Here is an 18,715-nt window from a genome sequence, read left to right on the forward strand (position 1 = left end):
TTGGGATGAGGGAGAAATATTGAGATGAGGAAAAACTATTTGGATGAGGAAAAAATAGTGGGATGAGAAGAAAATATTGGAATGAGGGAAAAATGTTGGGATGAGAAGAAAATGTTGGGATGAGAGAAAAATGTTGGGATGAGGAGAAAATATTGGGATGAGGGAAAAATATTGGGATGAAGCTGTTTGCCAAGGCAGCAGGGGAGAGTTGGTTGGAAAAATGGGAATTCCAAAGGGGAAGAGGTTAGGGAATGGCAAGGAAAAAAAAAAGGGGAGAACTGGGTGGGAGATTTGGAGATTTTGGGGATCCCTGGGGGTTGGGTGTGGATGTTCCAAGATGAAAAACCACCCTGGGAAGCACCTGGAAGGAGGTTTTTCCAGCAAGAAGGAAAACTTATGGAAAAGGGAATGGCTGTGAGCTGCCTGAGGGGGATAAATCCTCTGCTCTGAGGGGTGGGAAGGGATTTTTTTGGGGAATATCCCATGGGAAAGGAGCAGGAGCTGTGCTGGGTGCCTCCAGCCACTCAGGAAGAAGCAGGGAGAGGGAAAAGCAGGAAAAATAAGAGGAATTTCACTCCAGAGGTGAGTTGGGAAGCAAATCCATGTGCCTGGATTTTCTGTGGAAAAAATTCCCAGCAGGAACACGACTCATTGGACCACACTGTGCTGGGAGCTGCTCCCAGCTTCCAGAGCTCTGCAGTTTGTGTCTTCTCCTGCAGTTTGTTCCCAATAAAACAGGAAAACTGGAGAAGGAGGGAATGCTGGGATGAGGCTGGAATATGCAGGTGAAGGAAAAAAAAAAAAAACCAGGAGCTGCCCCTATGGGATTTTGGGAATAACCCCAAAACTTCACTGCTGGCAACTCAGTCCCTATGGAGGAGGGAAAACTCTGCAAGTGGATGTGGTGACTCCCACCTGGAAAAGCTCAGGAATGCCTGGGAAAGGTTGGGAAAAGGCTGGAATGTCTCAGAAGACAAGGGATGAGCAGGGGGCTCTGCAGGAATGAGCCTTTTCCTCCCCAAATTTGTGCTCCCTGGAGGTTTGGAGCAGGAAAAGTGACACAAGGAGCCAGCTGAGGTGACTTGGGAATGTCCAGCAGGATCCAGAGGATCAGGGGTGTTCCTGGTCCATTTTGTGAGGAATTTTGGGTGGGATTTTGGGGGAATGAGGAAGCTGAGCAGCAGCAGAGAGGAGGATGGAGCAAACCTGGCTGCACAGCTGGAGAAACGATGGATCCAGAGGGTTCTGAGGACTCAAAACCTTGGATACAGCTGAGATGGAGGCTCCTGGAAGCTGGAAGTGCTTTTCCAGGCTGAGGATTCCCAGATTTTCCTCACCTCAGGCCCTGGGCTGAGGGAACCTGGAATTACCCCCTGCACGAGGTGCTCAAACCCCTGAGGAGCATCCAGAAAAACTTCCAAGCTGGAGCCCCACCCCCTGAGTGCCACAACTGAGGAATTTTTCCTCTTTTTTTTTTTTTTTTTTTTTTCCCTTCCAGCAGGGAATTCCGAGCCTGGGGCTGTGCCTGAAGGTGGGAAGGAGCGTGGGAGGAGGATTCCCACAAAAACCCTGGAGCTGTTTGGAGAGTCAGGAGGAAAATACTGCTCCTGGCTGAAATTCCTGACACTTCTTTATCAGCTCTGCAGCTGCCAGAGGCTGGAATTCCAGCTGGAACAGGCAACACTGGGAAAGGGAATTTTTTTTTTTTTTGTGGAAAACTCTTGACTTTTAGATTTCTGGGACTGCAGGAACCCCCTGACACATTTTTCCCATCTTTCCTGTCGTGTCTGAGGGCTTTTCCCTGCCTATTCCAGGGAAAACACCTCCACCAGGTGTTGTCCCAACCTTCCAGCTCCCCAGCATGGAAAATTTGGGAGTAGAACTTTTTAAAAATTTGGGATTAGAGCCTTTGTTTTGTTTTTCTTTCCTGGAGGAGCTGAAGCAGGGATTGGGAAGGAAGGAGGAGAGCTGGGATCTGGGTGTGGAATTATCCTGGAGATGTGTAGTAACATCCCAGTTTTAAATCCAATCCATCCCAGAACAAAGTGGGAATTGGGAGGCAGATCCAGGACACTTGGAAGCTTCCTCAGGATGGGGTTGGTGTCAGGGAAAAGCTTTGGTGCTGAAGGGAAAAAAGTCTGGAGCTCCTCAGCCCAAAATCTTGGAGAGCTTGGAGGAAGGGAATTTGCAGCCCCCAGGTTGGATTTTCCTGGAATGGCTTCTCCAGGCAGCTTGGAGAGGTTTGACCTGGAGTTTGGTTGGAAAAGCTGGAGGGGAAGTTTGGGAAAGGAAGGTTCAGCCTCGTGGTTGAGTTTCCTGGAGGATTCCTGGAGGATTCCTGGAGGGTTCCTGGAGGATTCCTGGAGGGTTCCTGGAGGGTTCCTGGAGGATTCCTGGAGGGTTCCTGGAGGATTCCTGGAGGATTCCTGGAGGGTTCCTCCCTTCTCTGCTTCCTTAAGGGCTTAAAAATGCTGGGAAAAGGGAGAAGGGTTGGAGAGGGGCAGGAGGGATTTCTCCACTTTTTCCAGGAGGAATTTCCAAGGTGACCAGGAAGGGCTTCCCAGGAGGAATTTCCACATTTCACAGGAAGAATTTCTACGTTTTCCAGGAGGAATTTTTGCATTTTTCAGGAAGAATTTCCCCGGAATAATTTCCACATTTCCCAGGAGGAATGTCCAAGTTTCCCAGGAAGAATTTTCCCCATTATCCCAAGAAGAATTTCCCCATTTTCAGGAAGAACTTCCACATTTCCCTGGAGAAATTTTTGCATATTTCAGGAAGAATTTCTCCATTTCACAGGAAGAATGGCCAGATTTCCCAGGAAGAACTTCCCCATTTCCCAAGAAAGATTTCCCCATTTCCCAGGAGGAATTTTTGCATTTCCCAGGAGGAATTTCCCCATTTCCCAGGAGGAATTTCTGCATTTTTCAGGCAGAATTTCCCAGGAGGAATTTTTGCATTTCCCAAGAAGAATTTCCCCATTTCCCAGGTGGAATTTTTGCATTTTTCAGACAGAATGTCCCAGAAGGAATTCCCTGATTTCCCAGGAGAAATTTCCCCATTTCCCAGGAGGAATTTCTGCATTTTTCAGGAGGAATTTCCCCATTTCCCAGGAAGAACTTCCACATTTCCCAGGAGGAATTTTTGCATTTCCCAGGAGGAATTTCCCCATTTCCTAGGAAGAATTTCTGCATTTCCCAGGAGGAATTTCTGCATTTTTCAGGCAGAATTTCCCAGGAGGAATTTCCCCCTTTCCCAGGAGGAATTTCTGCATTTTTCAGGAGGAATTTCCCCATTTCCCAAGAAGAATTTCCCCATTTCCCAGGAAGAATTTTTGCATTTCCCAGGAGGAATTTCTGCATCTTTCAGGCAGAATTTCCCAGGAAGAATTTCCCCCTTTCCCAGGAAGAATCTCCCCCTTTCCCAGAAGGAATTTCCCCCTTTCCCAGGAGGAATTTTTGCATTTCCCAGGAGGAATTTCCCCCTTTCCCAGGAGGAATTTCTGCATTTTTCAGGCAGAATTTCCCAGGAGGATTTTCCCCATTTCCCAGGAGGATTTTCCCCATTTCCCAGGAGGAATTTTTGCATTTTTCAGACAGAATGTCCCAGAAGGAATTCCCTGATTTCCCAGGAGAAATTTCCCCATTTCCCAGGAGGAATTTCTGCATTTTTCAGGAGGAATTTCCCCATTTCCCAGGAAGAATTTCTGCATTTCCCAGGAGGAATTTCTGCATTTTTCAGGCAGAATTTCCCAGGAGGAATTTCCCCATTTCCCAGGAGGAATTTCCCCCTTTCCCAGGAGGAATTTCCCCCATTCCCAGGAGGAATTCCCCCATTTCAGGACAGCTCTGGTGCCTTCACCCTTCACCTCTCAGCTTCCCCAACCCCCTGAGGAGCTCTTTGGCTGCAAAACCTTTGGACTCCCCTTTTGCTGCCTCCCCCTTTCTCATGGGTGCTGCTGAAGCACCGTGCTTGGGGCCCTCTTTGGGGTCACCCCCAAACTTTATGGGCTCCTTCCAGACTTTTTGGGGTCAACTCCAGACTTTTTTAGGGTCCCTTCCAGCACCGCCCTCCCCCTTTTTTTTCCTTCCTTGGGGCGCTCACGGCCTCTCTCCTCTCTCCCTGCCAGGACTCTGAGTTCAGTAATGCTGATCAGATGGATCTCTATGATGATGTCTTAGCAGCCAGCTCACAGCCCCCCGAGAACAGAACCAGCAGCTCAGAACCCCCCCCCGAAATCCGACAGGAGCCCTCCCCAAAACCCAACAGCAAACCCCCTGCCATCCTCTACACCTACAGCGGGCTGCGCAACAAGAGAGCTGCTGTCTACGTGGGCAGCTTCTCCTGGGTGAGTGCCTGGGGGGCTCCAAACCAACCCCCTTGGGGAGTTTAGGGGTTCCCCGAGGGTTTGGGGGGAGCCAGGGGGGAGTCGCAGGGCTCTCTGAGTGGGTTTTTTTGTCTTTTTTTCCTCAAAAGAGGAGCTGGGGTGCCAGGACGCAGGATTTTAGCCACAATGGGCTCTGCCTTCTTGGGGCAAATCCCCTTCTCTGGAGGCTTTGGAAGAGTTCTGGGAGCTGACACCTGCCCCCTTGGGGAGTTTAAGGATTCCCCGAGGGTTTGGGGGGAGCCAGGGGGGGTCGCAGGGCTCTCAGAGGGGCTTTTTTTGCATCTTTTTCCTCAAAAGAGGAGCTGGGGTGCCAGGACGCTTCGTGATCTGCAGGGATTTGTAGCCTTGGGGGGGCCCCCACAGTGGGCTCTGCCTTTCTGTGGTAAATCCCCTTCTCTGGACAGGAAAAGGGAGAGTCCTGGCAAAGCTCTGAGTTTTTCCAGAGGAAAAAAACCAAAAAAATTCATTGAAATCCACACACAGGGGCTGGTTTGGCCCAAACTGATTTTAAACTCTCTGAAGGGGTCTGTGCTCGAGGTCCTCAACCCAGCCCTCTGAGACTGGGTTAACTGGGGGGGCACTGGGAAGCTTTGGAAGGGTTCTGGGAGCTCCAAACCAAACCCCTTGGGGAGTTTAAGGGTTCCCCGAGGGTTTGGGGGGAGTCAGGGGGGGGTTGGAGGACTCTCAGAGGGGGTTTTTTTGCATCTTTTTCCTCAAAAGAGGAGCTGCGGTGCCAGGACGCTTCGTGATCTGCAGGGATTGTAGCCACAATGGGCTCTGCCTTTTTGGGGCAAAATCCCCTTCTCTGGAAAGGTAAAGGGAGAGTCCTGGCAAAGCTCTGAGTTTTTCCAGAGAAAAAAACCCAAAAAAATTCATTGAAATCCAGGTGCAGGAGCTGGTTTGTCCCCAAACTGATTTTAAACTCTGAAGGAGTCTGTGCTCGAGGTCCTCAACCCAGTCCTCTGAGACTGGGTTAACTGGGGGGGCACTGGGAAGCTTTGGAAGGGTTCTGGGAGCTCCAAACCAAACCCCTTGGGGAGTTTAAGGGTTCCCCAAGGGTTTGGGGGGAGTCAGGGGGGGTCGCAGGGCTCTCTGAGGGGTTTTTTTTTGCCTTTTTTTCCTCAAAAGAGGAGCTGGGGTGCCAGGACGCAGGATTTTAGCCACAATGGGCTCTGCCTTCTTGGGGCAAATCCCCTTCTCTGGTAAAGGGAGACTCCTGCTGAGTTTTTCCAGAGAAAAAAACCTAAAAAAATTCATTGAAATCCACACACAGGAGCTGGTTTGGACCCAAACTGATTTTAAACTCTCTGAAGGGGTCTGTGCTCGAGGTCCTCACCCCAGCCCTCTGAGACTGGGTTAACTGGGGGAGCACTGGGAGGCTTTGGAAGGGTTCTGGGAGCTGACACCTGCCTCTCTCCTCTTCCCCTCAGTGGACAACAGACCAGCAGCTGATCCAGACCATCCGCTCAGTCGGGGTCTACGACGTGGTGGAGCTGAAATTTGCTGAGAACAGAGCCAATGGGCAGTCCAAAGGGTGAGAGATTGGGGGGGGCAAGGAAAGAGGGGGCTCAGTCCTCTGTGCTGGGAGTGGGAGCCCACTCAGAGCTGGGGTGATCAAGCAGAGACACCCAAAAATCTTGAGGAAGGGATGGAAAACACCAGAGGAAGGAGGCGCCGGGGATGGAGCCCCACGTTGGGGTTGGGATTGGGGTTGGGGTGGGACGACCCCTTCCTGGCTGCCCCCCCAACCTCTCCTTGGGTTTTTGCAGGTACGCAGAGGTGGTGGTGGCCTCTGAAAACTCAGTCCACAAACTCCTGGAGCTTTTACCTGGCAAAATCCTCAACGGGGAGAAGGTGGAGGTGAGGTTGGCCACCCGACAGAACCTGTCGCAGTTCGAGGCTCAGGCTCGCAAACGTGAGTGGAGGCAAAAGGCACACGGGGGGGAAAAGGGGGGGACCTCCCCTCTTTGGCCCCCTCCCCAAATCCCCCAGCAGAGCTGCCAGGGCCCCACCCACCCAGAGTCCTTGTCGGGGGGGGTGGATGACGCTGAGGAGTCTCTGGGTTGCTGGTTGGTTTTTTTTTTCCTGTGACTGCTGAGTCTGCTCAGATCCTGACCCGAGTCTTTATGATCCCCTTTTAGGTGCTCCCACGCTGCGAAGATCCCTCGTAGCCTCCTCCTCCTCCTCCTCTCCAAACTGAATGGGCTTAAGCTCTTCAGCTTCTCAACATAGCTAAGACCCTCCATATCTAGTAGTAGCTCTTCTCTGGATCTCCTCCAGACTTTGTCCATCCCTGCGGAGGTAAGGTGGACCCAAAACTGGACTCAAATCTTCCAGCTGGGGCCTGGCCGTGGGCTTTCTACAATGGCAATAGGTGGTCCTCGCCCTCACTCCGCAGTGATGTGACCCCCCCTCAACCTGGCCCTGGGCCAGGGGAGCTCTGCTGAGCCTCAGGGAATCTCTTGGGCAGGAGTTTGGTAGGAGGAGGTCTTGGCCAGCTGCAGTCATTGTAGATCCCAGGGCTTCTTTTTTCACACCAGGAGTTAAAACAGAACCAACCCCCTCTCACCACCCCTTTTTTCTTGGGGTTTTTGTTTTTTTTTTTTTTGTGTCTTTCTGAACACCCAAGTTGCAGCAGGGACATCAGCTCTGTCCCTCCTCATCTCCAGTGCCCTCAATGATCTTTTGGTGGTGTGGGCTTTGTCTCATCCCTTGTGTTGGGGGGTGGGGGGCTGAGTTTTGGCCCCCAGAGCTTTGCTGCCCTCACAGCTCGACCTTTGTCACCCGGTGCTTTGCTTGATGGCCCCCAGGGAGCTCTGGCTGCCCTGAGGGGCTCAGGTAGATGGTAGCCCCCCCATCTTTCATCCTCAGAGCTTCTTTGGACACCACCACAAGGGTTCCTGTCCCTCTCCTCGAGGGCATCAAGCTTCTTGTCCTCTGGTGCTGTCACCTCCTGTCCCCTCGTGTCCTTCAGACCTTCCCAAACCCACCCTCAGGCTCTCTGGGGTGGTTTTCCCATCTTCTGCCACCTCTCTGCTGGGGGAATCTCTCATCATTTCTTGGGGCTTTTTTTGCTCTCTGTGTCTCTCCCGTCCCCCCCCACCCCCATAACCTGCTTGGCTCAGCCACCTTCTCAGAGTTAAAAGTCTTTTTTTCCCCCCCCAAAAAAAAACCAAACCAAACCAAACCAAACTAAACCAAGCAAACCAAACCAAACCAAACCAAACCAAACCAAACCAAACTAAACCAAGCAAACCAAACCAAACCAAACCAAACTAAACCAAGCAAAACAAAGCAAAACTAAACTAAACAAAAAGAAGCAAAACAAAGCAAAACAAAACAAAAAGCAAAACAAAACTAAACTAAACAAAGCAAAGCAAAACAAAAAGCAAAAAAAACAAAAAGCAAAAAAAAAGCAAAAAGCAAAACAAAAAGCAAAAAGCAAAACAAAAAGCAAAAAGCAAAAAAAAAAGCAAAAAGCAAAACAAAAAGCAAAAAGCAAAGCAAAAAGCAAACAAAACTAAACTAAACAAAGCAAAGCAAAGCAAAACAAAGCAAAAAGCAAAAAAAAAGTGAAAAGCAAAAAGCAAAAAAAAAAGCAAAAAGCAAAAACCAAAGCAAAAAGCAAAAAGCAAAGCAAAACAAAACAAAAAGCAAAACAAAACTAAACTAAACAAAGCAAAACAGAAAAACACCTCGAGGGGGGGGATCTTGCTGGAGAGTTTCTCCCTTCTTGGAGGACACGGAGGCTACGTTGGGCTGGTTGCAGCTTTTCCCCGAGGACCTCAAAACAAGGCTGTGTGGGGTGGGCAGGAGGAAAAAAAGGAGGAGGAGGAAAAGGAGGAGGAGTTGGTGGTCTCCAAACTCCACCCCCGGTGGTGGCTGCAGCTCAGGGCTGTTTCCCGGTGCCGTTCCAGGTGTCCCGCCGAGGGCGCACTCCCGGGATTCCGTGGATTCCGTGGACGGCCGAGCGACCCCGACGGAGAACGCTTTGCCTCCTGCTCGCCTGGACAAACCCCCCTCCGTCCTGCCTTTTTTTAACCGGCCCCCCACCGCCCTCCCCCTGATGGGGCTCCCCCCACCCCCTATGCCCCCTCCTCCTCCTCTTTCCTCGGGTTTCGGTGTCCCCCCCCCACCCCCGGGGATCCATTACCAACATCTCATGCCCCCTCCTCCTCGACTGCCCCCTCACCTGGCCGTGCCCCCCCCGGGGGCTGTGCCCCCAGCCCTCCACCTCAACCCTGCCTTTTTCCCCCCCCCCAACACGGCTCTGGGGCCTCCCCCTGACACCTACAGCAAGACCTTGGCTCCCTACAACCACAGCAGGTGGGCACCGAACGTGGGGATGGGGTGGGGGTGACCTGGAGGGAGGGGGGGTCTCTCCTAACCTTTAGGGGTGTTGCTGGGTTTTTTTTTTGCAGCAGAGAACTGGGACCACCCCCTCCCCCTGTCAGTGAGGTGGAATTTGAGGAGATCATGAACAGGAACAGGGCCATCTCCAGCAGTGCCATCTCCAAGGCGGTCTCGGGCGCCAGCGCGGGTAAGGAGGGAAGGGGGGGTGGGGATGGGGTCAGAGGGTCCTTTTCTTTATGTTCCCATCGTCTGGGTGCTTCTGAATTTGTTCCCATCATCTGGGTGCTTCTGAAGCCCAAAAAGGCCTAATAAAACTGTTTAGAGACAAGAGTTTTAAGGCTTTAAACAGTAAAAGGTATTTATTTGCGGATCCGGGGAACTCCCAGCTCTCGCTGGGCAAAGAGTTCCCAGGGTTAAGGGAAAGGGTTGGGGGATTTATACAGGAAAAGGGGAGGTTACATACATATTCATAAGTTTGCAACATAGAATTATAATATTCATGACAGGTGGAGTCTGGGTGATGTCAAGGGGGGTGTCTTTGGATGAAGTAAGAAATCTCTCTCAAAACTTGAACTCTTTGTCTCTCCTGGTTTCGATGACTTCATCCTCTTGTTACAGAGCAAAATTGGACCCTTGTGATAATTTCTCCCTTTTCTGCTGGTTGTGGCTGCCTCATCCTGTCTCCGTGCAGGTGTTCCCACTCCCCCAGTGCCCAGCTAGCCTTGGCAGTGCCTTGTTTTGAGATCAAGACCTACAGAAGTTAATCCCCTCGCTGCCTACTTGGCCTTGGCAGTGTCTTGTTTTAAGAACAAGACTTACACTTTTAATTATCTCCCGTTAGGGCCTTGTATTGGGTTACATTGTTCTAGTGGAAAATGACATCTCTCAGCTGCTTTGTTCACTTCTTTCTCAGTTTAACCCTGAATTTTACTGGTTATGAATACAAATTCATTAACACATATTACAAGTTTTAATTCTACATCAAGTGAATTCACACAAACAGCTTGGCCTGATCTCTCCTTACAGGAGTTAATCCTGTCAGGATCTTTCTCTTTTTCACATTTATCACAAGTTTTAATTCCATCAAGTAAATTCACACAAACAGCTTGGCCTGATCTCTCCTTACAGGAGTTGATCCTGTCAGGATCTTTCTCTTTTTCACATATATTACAAGTTTTAATTCTACATCAAGTAGATTCACACACCTTGGCCTGATCTCTCCTTACAGGAGTTAATCCTGTCAGGATCTTTCTCTTTTTCACATATATTACAAGTTTTAATTCTACATCAAGTAGATTCACAGGAACAGCTTGGCCTGATCTCTCCTTGCAGGAGTTAATCCTGTCAGGATCTTTCTCTTTTTCACATTTATCACAAGTTTTAATTCCACATCAAGTGAATTCACACAAACAGCTTGGCCTGATCTCTCCTTACGGGAGTTAATCCTGTCAGGATCTTTCTCTTTTTCACACATATCACAAGTTTTAATTCCACATCAAGTAGATTCACACAAACAGCTTGGCCTGATCTCTCCTTACAGGAGTTAATCCTGTCAGGATCTTTCTCTTTTTCACATATATTACAAGTTTTAATTCTACATCAAGTAGATTCACACAAACAGCTTGGCCTGATCTCTCCTTACAGGAGTTAATCCTCTCAGGATCTTTCTCTTTATCACATATATTACAAGTTTTAATTCCACATAAAGTAAATTCACACAAACAGCTTGGCCTGATCTCTCCTTACAGGAGTTAATCCTGTCAGGATCTTTCTCTTTTTCACATATATCACAAGTTTTAATTCCACATCAAGTAGATTCACACAGCTTGGCCTGATCTCTCCTTAGGGGAGTTAATCCTGTCAGGATCTTTCTCTTTTTCACATATATCACAAGTTTTAATTCCAAATCAAGTGAATTCACACGAACAGCTTGGCCGGATCTCTCCTTACGGGAGTTAATCCTGTCAAGATCTTTCTCTTTTTCACATATATCACAAGTTTTAATTCTACATCAAGTGAATTCACATAAACAGCTTGGCCTGATCTCTCCTTGCAGGAGTTAATCCTGTCAGGATCTTTCTCTTTTTCACATATATCACAAGTTTTAATTCCACATCAAGTAAATTCACACAGCTTGGCCTGATCTCTCCTTAGGGGAGTTAATCCTGTCAGGATCTTTCTCTTTATCACATTTATCACAAGTTTAATTCTGCATAAAGTGAATTCACACAAACAGCTTGGCCTGATCTCTCCTTACAGGAGTTAATCCTGTCAGGATCTTTCTGTTTTTACTTCACACCTCCTCCCCCCACTCTTTTCTCTCCCTCCCCAGGGGATTACAGTGATGCCATCGAGACCCTGCTGACTGCCATTGCTGTCATCAAGCAGTCCCGGGTGGCCAACGACGAGCGGTGCCGCGTCCTCCTCTCCTCCCTCAAGGATTGTCTGCACGGCATCGAAGCCAAATCCTACAGCACCGGGGCCAGCAGCAGCTCCTCCAGGTAGCCAAAGGCTACCCAGTGGCCCCGTCCACTGGTTCCGCTCCTCGGAAGTGGCCAAAATGTTGAGGGTTTTGGGTTGGTTTTTTTTTTTTTTTAAAGGAAAAGGCACCGGTCCCGGGAACGTTCTCCCAGCCGGTCCCGGGAAAGCAGCAGGAGGCACCGGGATCTCCTCCATGGGGAGGAGAGGCACGAGGAGTATTTCCAGGAGAGGAACAGAGAGCACGAAAGGCATCGGGACAGGGACAGAGAGAGGGACAGGCACCACTGAGAGCAGGTGGGGTGCTGCACCCAGACTTGGGGGGGGCAGACTGGGGGGCTCTGAGCTCGGGGGAAATCGGGTTGGGGGGAGATCTTGGGTTGGGAGGAGGATCTTAAGGTTTGGGGGGATCTTGGGTTGGGGGGGATCTCAGGTTGAAGGGGATCTCAGGTTGGGGGGGATCTAAGGATGGGAGATCTCAGGTTGAGGGGTATCTAAGATTGGGGGGGATCTCAGGTTGGGATCTCAGGTTGGGGGGGATCTAAGATTGGGGGGGATCTCAGGTTGGGATCTCAGGTTGAGGGGGATCTAAGATTGGGGGGATCTCAGGTTGAGGGGTATCTAAGATTGGGGGGGATCTCAGGTTGGGGGGATCTAAGGATGGGAGATCTCAGATTGAGGGGGATCTGAGATTGGGGGGATCTTGGGTTGGGATCTCAGGTTGGGGGGGATCTCAAGTTGGGAGGGGATCCCAGGTTGAGGGATCTCAGGCTGGGGGGAGGATCTTAAGTTTTGGGGGGGAATCTCACATTAGGGGCTCTCAGGTTGGGGTATCTAAGGTTGGGAGGGGCTCCCAGGTTGGGGGATCTTGGGTTGAGGGGGGGTTTCTAAGGTTGGGGGGGAATTTCATGTTAAGAGCTCTAAGGTTGGGGGGGCTCTCAGGTGGGGGGGATCTCAGAGGGGTATCTAAGGTTGGGGGGGCTCTCAGGTTGGGGGGGATCTCGGGCTGGAGGGCTCTCATGGTGGGGGGGTATCTAAGGTTGGGGGAGAATCTCACATTAGGGGCTCTCAGGTTGGGGGATCTTGGGTTGAGGGGGGTATCTAAGATTGGGGGGGAATTTCATGTTAAGAGCTCTAAGGTTGGGGGGGCTCTCAGGTGGGGGGGATCTCAGAGGGGTATCTAAGGTTGGGAGGGGCTCCCAGGTTGGGGGATCTTGGGTTGAGGGGGGGGTTTCTAAGGTTGGGGGGGGATCTCATGTTAGGAGCTCTAAGGTTGGGGGGGATTTAAGGTTGGGGGGAGCTCTTGGGATGGGACTCTCAGCCTGGGGTTCTCTCAGCTTTGGGGGGGGGGCTCCCCACTTGAAGATCTCAAGTCCTCTCCCTCCTCTCTCCTCCCCCCAGGAATTTTGGCAGGAAGTGGTTTTTAATGGACTCATATCTCACCTTGACCAGGACTCCGTGACCCAGGCCCCCCCAAGCCCCTTCCCCAGCACCCCCAGCCCTCTCTGGGCACCCCAGGATGTGTGTGGTCTGTGTCCCCCCCCCCCCCCCCAGCACACACACACAGCCCCCAGCACCCCACAAACACCTCGTGGCCTTGGGGACAGAGATGGTTTGGGTTTTTTTCCTCCTTGCCCACACTCCCCCTCTCCCTGGCTGCTGGGACCCAAAGAGAAATGGTGCTTTTTTACCCGGGGGGGGGGGGAGGAAGGTTTGGCAGCCCTGTTCCTCTCTGAGGATGGAGACCCCCACCCCCTTTGGCATGGGGAGGGGGCTGTGTGGCACTGCCACTGTCACACCCTCTCCATCTGGGGACATTCCTGTCCCCAACACCCCGGCAGCTCCTGCACCTCCTTCCTCATCCTCTGGAGAAAGTGGGGGGGGGGGGGGGTTGGAGCTGGGCCTGGGGGTGTCCCCCCCCCCCTCTTTCCCTCTGTCCCCAAGTCCCCCACAGTGTCATTGTCACCTCCCAAAGCAGCTCCAAGCAGCTTCTTCCTTGTTTTAGAGGAAGAGGAGGAGGCAAAGTCCTTGGGGGGGGTGGGTGAGGGGTTCAGTCTGTGACCCCCCCTCCCCATCACATCCAGCTGCCCTCAGGGGGACACCCCCTGTCCCTAAGGGCTGTGGGGACCCCCCCAGGGTCCCTCTGGCAGGAGGGGGAGAGCCCAGGAGGGTTTGGGGTGAGATGAGGGTGCATTCCAGAGGTGGGTGCTGACCCCCTTGGGTGGCTTCCAGCTCCCCCCCCCCTTTGGATGAATTCCAGACCCCCCTGGGTGGGTTCCAGACCCCCTTGAGTGGGTGCCACCCCCCCTGGGTGGGTTCCAGACCCCCCTGGATGGGTGCCAACCCCCCTGGTCCAGGTTGTAGCCCCCTTAGAGGTGGGTTCCAGACCCCCCTGGATGAGTTCCAGCATCCCTGGGTGGATTCAAGCCCCCCAGGGTGGGATTCAGACCCCCCTGGGTGGGTTCCAGACCCCTTTGAGGTGGGTTCCAGACCCCCAGGGTGGGTTCCAGACCCCCCTGGATGAGTTCCAGCACCCCAGGGTGGGATTCAGACCCCCCAGGGTGGGTTCCAGCCCCCCAGGGTGGGTTCCAGACCCCTTTAAGGTGGGCTCCAGCCCCCCAGGGTGGGTTCCAGACCCCCCTGGATGAGTTCCAGCCCCCTTTAAGGTGGGTTTCAGCCCCCCAGGATGGGACTCAGCCCCCCCAGGGTGCCCAGCTGGGTATCACCACCCTCTAAACTTGCTGGAGAGGAGATTCCTTCCCCCCCCACCCACCCTCCCCCAGCTCTGAAGATCTTTTTTTAGGATGAAATCACCCCAAAAATAAATCCCCACCCCCCCCAAACTCCTCCATCTTGTAAAGTCCCAGGAGGTGCCAGCTCAGCGGGTGAGTGCCTGAGGGGTGGGGGATGAGGAGGGGGAAGGGTTGGGTGAGTTCTGTTTTGGTTTATTTTGTTGGGGTTTTTTTTTTGTTTTGTTTTATTTTTTTTTTTTTTTTACTTACCGACACAAAAATTTTTAGTTTCTTTTATCCAAAATAGTGGAGGAGGGGAAAAGGGAGGGGAGGGGAAAGGGGGTGGGCAAGGGGGGGAGGTGTGGGGGTTGGGAGAAAGGAGAGGAAACAAAAAACAAAAAAAAACAAAAAAAACCAAACCCTGATGACCCCTCCTCCTCCTCAGCCCCTCCTGCCCGCGGGACTTTAGACTTTGTTTGTCTTTCCATAGGTTGGAAATTGTGTAATAAAACTTGATGACGTTGTCAATCTTTTAGATGAGGCTTTCAGGGTTGGTTTTTTTAATCCTAAAAGTTTGGTTTCAGGTTTTTTTAACCTTGTCCCCAACACTCTGATTCTTTTGTAAAAGGAAAAAGGGAAGGGTCCTGGTGTCCCCTCACTTCATTTGAGGGAATTTTTGGAGCAATTCTCATGCCCAAGCACCAGCTAAAAATAAATATTTATTGGAAAATAGTGAATTCTTTTAAGAAGTAGAAAAAAAAAATAATAATAATAGTAATAATACTGTGTACCTTGAAGTGGCCTGGGCAGCACAAACCCCCTGGGGGGCTGCTGTGGCCCTGGGGTGGCAGTGCCACCACCCCCCTTTTCCCTGTGGAAGTGGCACTGGGTCCTTTTGGTGTGGCACAGGGCTTCAGTAGGAATCCAGGCTGTAAGGGAGAAGGGACCTGGCAGTGACAGAGCCACCTGGCAGTGACAGAGCCACCTGGCAGTGACACAGCCACCTCTGTCCCCTGCCTCCAGGTCATTTGTTTCAGGTCCAACCAGGCCCAGGGGTCAGGTCCTGCCTCTGGGTCTCACCAAACCCATCCTCCCCGCCCAAAAAAAATTCTCCAGGTTTGGGATAAAAGAGGAAAAGTGCCAGGGAAGGGACCTGAGGGTTGAGGGAGTGTCCCCAGGTGGCCAAGAAGGCCACCAGCACCCTGGGCTTGTGTCAGGAGCAGGGCAGGGATTGTCCTGTTGTGCTCAGAGCTTTGGATCCTGGGTCAGAAGAGGGACAGTGAGGGGCTGGAGTGGGGCCAGAGAAGGAAAAGAGAGGTGGGGAAGGGGCTGGAGGACAAGGAGAAGGTTCTGGAGAAGTTGTGAGGAGCAGCTGAGGGTGCTGAGCCTGGAGCAGAGGGGAGACCTCACTGCAATTCCCTGGAAAGGGGTTGGAGCTGGGGGGGTTGGGTTCTGCTCCCAAGGAGCAAGTGATGGGACAAGAGGAAATGGGCTGAGGGTGCCCAGGGGAGGTCAATCACCCCCAAGGGCTCATTAAGCACTGGCCCAGCTGCCCAGGGAGCTGGTTGGATCCCCATCCATCCCTGGAGGGGTGGAAAATCCCTGGACATGTGGGGCTGAGGGACAGGGGGAGTGGTGGGCTCAGCAGAGTTGGGGTCCTGCTTGGATTTGGGGAGGTTGGAGCCAGGGGGGGTTGGTCCCTGCTCCCAAGGACCAAGTGACAAAACAAGAGGAAATGGCCCCAATTTGCACCAGGGGAGGTTTAGGCTGGAGATTGGGACCAACTTCTTCACTGGAAGAGTGGTTCAAGCACTGGAACTTGGCTGCTCAGGGCAGTGGTGGAGTCACCACCCCTGGATGTGGCACAGATGTGGCACTTGGGGACACAGGGGTGCTGTGCTGGTGGTTGGGACCTGATGATCACCTGGAGATGTTCCCAACCTGGAGATTTTTCCCAACCTTGAGATGTTCCCAACCTTGGGATTTTTCCCAACCTTGAGATTTTTCCCAACCTTGAGATGTTCCCAACCTGGAGATGTTTCCCAACCTTGGGATTTTTCCCAACCTTGGGATTTTTCCCAACCTTGGGATTTTTCCCAACCTTGAGATGTTCCCAACCTGGAGATGTTTCCCAACCTTGGGATTTTTCCCAACCTTGAGATTTTTCCCAACCTTGAGATGTTCCCAACCTTGAGATTTTTCCCAACCTGGAGCTTTTTCCCAACCTTGGGATTTTTCCCAACCTTGGGATTTTTCCCAACCTTGAGATTTTCCCAACCTTGAGATTTTTCCCAACCTTGAGATTTTTTCCCAATATTGGGATTTTTCCCAACCTTGAGATTTTTCCCAACCTTGAGATTTTTCCCAACCTTGGGATTTTCCCCAACCCTGAGATTTTTCCCAACCTTGAGATTTTTCCCAACCTTGGGATTTTCCCCAACCCTGAGATTTTTCCCAACCTTGAGATTTTTCCAACCTTGAGATTTTTCCCAACATTGGGATTTTTCCCAACCTGGAGATTTTTCCCAACCTGGAGATTTTTCCCAACCTTGAGATTTTCCCAACCTTGAGATTTTTCCCAACCTTGAGGTGTTTCCCAACCTTGAGGTGGTTCCCAACCTTGAGGTGGTTCCCAACCTTGAGGTGTTCCCAACCTTGAGATTTTTCCCACCCTTGAGATTTTTCCCAACCTGGAGATTTTCCCAACCTTGAGATTTTTCCCACCCTTGAGGTGTTTCCCATCCTCAGCAGAGTTGGGTTGGAATTGGACGATCTTGAAAAAGTCTTCCCCACCCAAAAAACCCAAAATTAAATTAAAAGGATGGGGGGATTGTGTACCTGGAGAAGGTGAGGAGAGCCAGGACAGCCAGCAGGAATTCCACAGAGTAGAAGAGGAGGAGGATGGTGTTGAGGATGGCTTCCAGGCGCAGGGCATAGGTCTGCAGGAGCAGGTAATAAACTGCCAGGACAGCAGCTGGGAGGGTGAGGGCCAGGCTGATGGAGAGAGGAACCTTCCTCTGGCACAGGTTACCCTTGGATCCTGTGGGGAAGGTGGTTCTGGGGTGTCCTTCAGCGGGGTGACCCCCCCAGTGAGGAAAGGAGGGAGGAAAATCAAAAGGATTGAGAGGAGAAGGGTCTGGGGGGTGTTGGGTGAGGGGAAGCTCGACTTGAGCTGGAAATTTGCACCCCAGGAGCTGCAGAGCAAGGGAAGGGGGGGGTGACCCCTCTGGGGAGCCCCCCCTGCAGTGCTGGGGACAGTTTTGGGGTCCCCAACACCCAGCAGGAGGAGCCAGAGCTGTTGGGGTGAGCCCAGAGGAGGTGCTGGGAGGGCTGGAGCCAAACTGGGAATGGGGGGAGAAGGGTCCAGGGAGACCTCAGAGCACCTCCCAGTGAGAAAGGGGCTGCAGGAAAACTGGGGAGGGATTTGGGATAATGGAGGGATGGGATGGGGGGAATGGATTTGAACTGGGAGAGGGGAAAGTGAGGATGGATTAGGGTGAAGTTCTTTGGGGTGAGGGTGCTGAGCCCCAGGGTGCCTCCAGAAGTTCCTCCCAGTGACCAAAAGGGGCTGCAGGAAAACTGGGGAAGGATTTGGGATAATGGAGGGATGGGATGAGGAGGGAAGGGATTGGAGGTGGAAGAGGGGAGAGTGAGGATGGACCTGAGGCAAAGCTCCCCCTGAGGGAGCAGGAAAGAGGGGACAGGGAGAGGAATTTCTCTGGATCCTCTTCTTCCCCACTGACCCATCTAAAGGAGGGGCTTGGGATAAGGGCCTGGAGGGCTGGGATGAGGTGGGATGGATTTAAACTGGGAGAGGGGAGATGGAGAGGAGATAATGGGGATGAAATTCTTTAGGGTGAGGGTGCTGAGCCCCAGGGTGCCCCCAAAAGCTGTGGCTGCCCCATCCCTGGAGGTGTTGGGGGTTGGATGGGGCTTGGAGCCCCCTGGGCTGGGGGAGGGGTCCCTGCCCACGCAGGGGGTGGCACTGGGGGGGCTTTAAGGTCCCTCCCACCCAAACCCACACCAGCAGCCTCCCAGCTCTCCCCAAAGGGACCCCAGCAGGGGGCTGTGTCCCCCCCCCAAGGCCTTACCGAAGAAGATGCGGGTGGCCTCGATGCCCAGGTAGAGGAGGAGCAGCACCAGGTCCAGCAGGAGGTTGGTGAGGGGGTAGGGGAGCAGCAGCACTGCGGGCACAGAGACCCTCAGGGACCACCCCGGGGCGGGGTGAGGGGGTTTAGGGGGGGTTACTCACCCTTGTAGACGAAGATGAAGCCTTCCAGCAGGAAATAGGTCGCGCTGTACCACCCGTTGAGGAAAAGCAGGACCTGGAGCGGGGCCGAGGAGCGCTGCCGGCCTGCGGGGGCCGAGGCGGCCGTGGCAGGGGAGGGAGGGGAAAGGGGAGGGGGGAACCGACCCCAGCCCCGCCGATCCCCGCCCCAGGCCCCGCGGAACCCCGCGGATCCCCCCCGCAATCCTTCCCCTAATGGTCCCCCCCCCTCCGCACTCCCCAGCCCCGCTCCTGGCCCCGCTCCCGCACTCACCCCTGGGCGCCATTTTCCGTCTCCATAGCAACCGCCGCCTCGGCAGGGCGGGACTCTCCCTCCCTCCCGCCCGCTCTCTCTATGGTTCAGGAGGACTGAGCCGCCTCCAGACCGCGGGTTCGAATCCCACCCCGGCGGAATCGGGCAGGGGGACCGCGACCCCCGCCCCTCCCCGTTGTCCCCAGCCCCGGTTCCCCGTTCAACCGAGCGTCCCCCGCTGGGAA

At 52.8% G+C, this 18,715-nt stretch overlaps 2 protein-coding genes and 1 long non-coding RNA gene across 10 annotated transcripts in view; 1 reads left to right on the forward strand and 2 right to left on the reverse strand.

The window, feature by feature from the left end:
* Positions 1-14,217, forward strand: part of CPSF7 (cleavage and polyadenylation specific factor 7) — a 34,556-nt gene extending 20,339 nt beyond the window's left edge. For 2 of the 7 annotated variants that reach the window (XM_071761831.1, XM_071761835.1), the window contains exons 3-11: positions 4,130-4,348; positions 5,818-5,921; positions 6,157-6,302; positions 8,305-8,713; positions 8,809-8,927; positions 11,073-11,241; positions 11,341-11,515; positions 12,620-13,841; positions 13,925-14,217. In XM_071761831.1, the coding sequence (XP_071617932.1) occupies positions 4,130-4,348; positions 5,818-5,921; positions 6,157-6,302; positions 8,305-8,713; positions 8,809-8,927; positions 11,073-11,241; positions 11,341-11,509 (1,335 nt within the window). In that variant the 3' untranslated portion in view covers positions 11,510-11,515; positions 12,620-13,841; positions 13,925-14,217. Of the gene's footprint in view, positions 1-4,129; positions 4,349-5,817; positions 5,922-6,156; positions 6,303-8,304; positions 8,714-8,808; positions 8,928-11,072; positions 11,242-11,340; positions 11,516-12,619; positions 13,874-13,924 lie in introns of those variants that run through there. The other 5 variants (XM_071761834.1, XM_071761832.1, XM_071761830.1 and 2 more) reach the window with 5 other exon arrangements.
* Positions 1-18,657, reverse strand: part of TMEM216 (transmembrane protein 216) — a 112,305-nt gene extending 93,648 nt beyond the window's left edge. Inside the window, exons 1-5 of one of the 2 annotated variants that reach the window (XM_071761842.1) lie at positions 18,492-18,657; positions 18,203-18,304; positions 18,042-18,134; positions 16,789-16,990; positions 14,636-14,879 (exon numbers count right to left, since the gene is read on the reverse strand). In XM_071761842.1, coding sequence (XP_071617943.1) covers positions 14,864-14,879; positions 16,789-16,990; positions 18,042-18,134; positions 18,203-18,304; positions 18,492-18,504 — 426 coding nt within the window. In that variant the 5' untranslated portion in view covers positions 18,505-18,657 and the 3' untranslated portion in view covers positions 14,636-14,863. Of the gene's footprint in view, positions 1-14,635; positions 14,880-16,788; positions 16,991-18,041; positions 18,135-18,202; positions 18,305-18,491 lie in introns of those variants that run through there. The other variant, XM_071761843.1, reaches the window with a different exon arrangement.
* LOC139804525 (uncharacterized) lies at positions 15,805-16,753 on the reverse strand. Its single transcript, XR_011729419.1, has 3 exons — positions 16,658-16,753; positions 16,516-16,587; positions 15,805-15,874 (listed from the first exon to the last, which is right to left on the reverse strand). It is a non-coding gene; the product is annotated as an uncharacterized lncRNA (long non-coding RNA).
* Positions 18,658-18,715: the final 58 nt, after the last annotated feature.

The sequence above is a fragment of the Heliangelus exortis genome, chromosome 18, assembly GCF_036169615.1.
Source record: "Heliangelus exortis chromosome 18, bHelExo1.hap1, whole genome shotgun sequence".
In the NCBI taxonomy this organism is placed as follows: Eukaryota; Metazoa; Chordata; class Aves; order Apodiformes; family Trochilidae; genus Heliangelus; species Heliangelus exortis.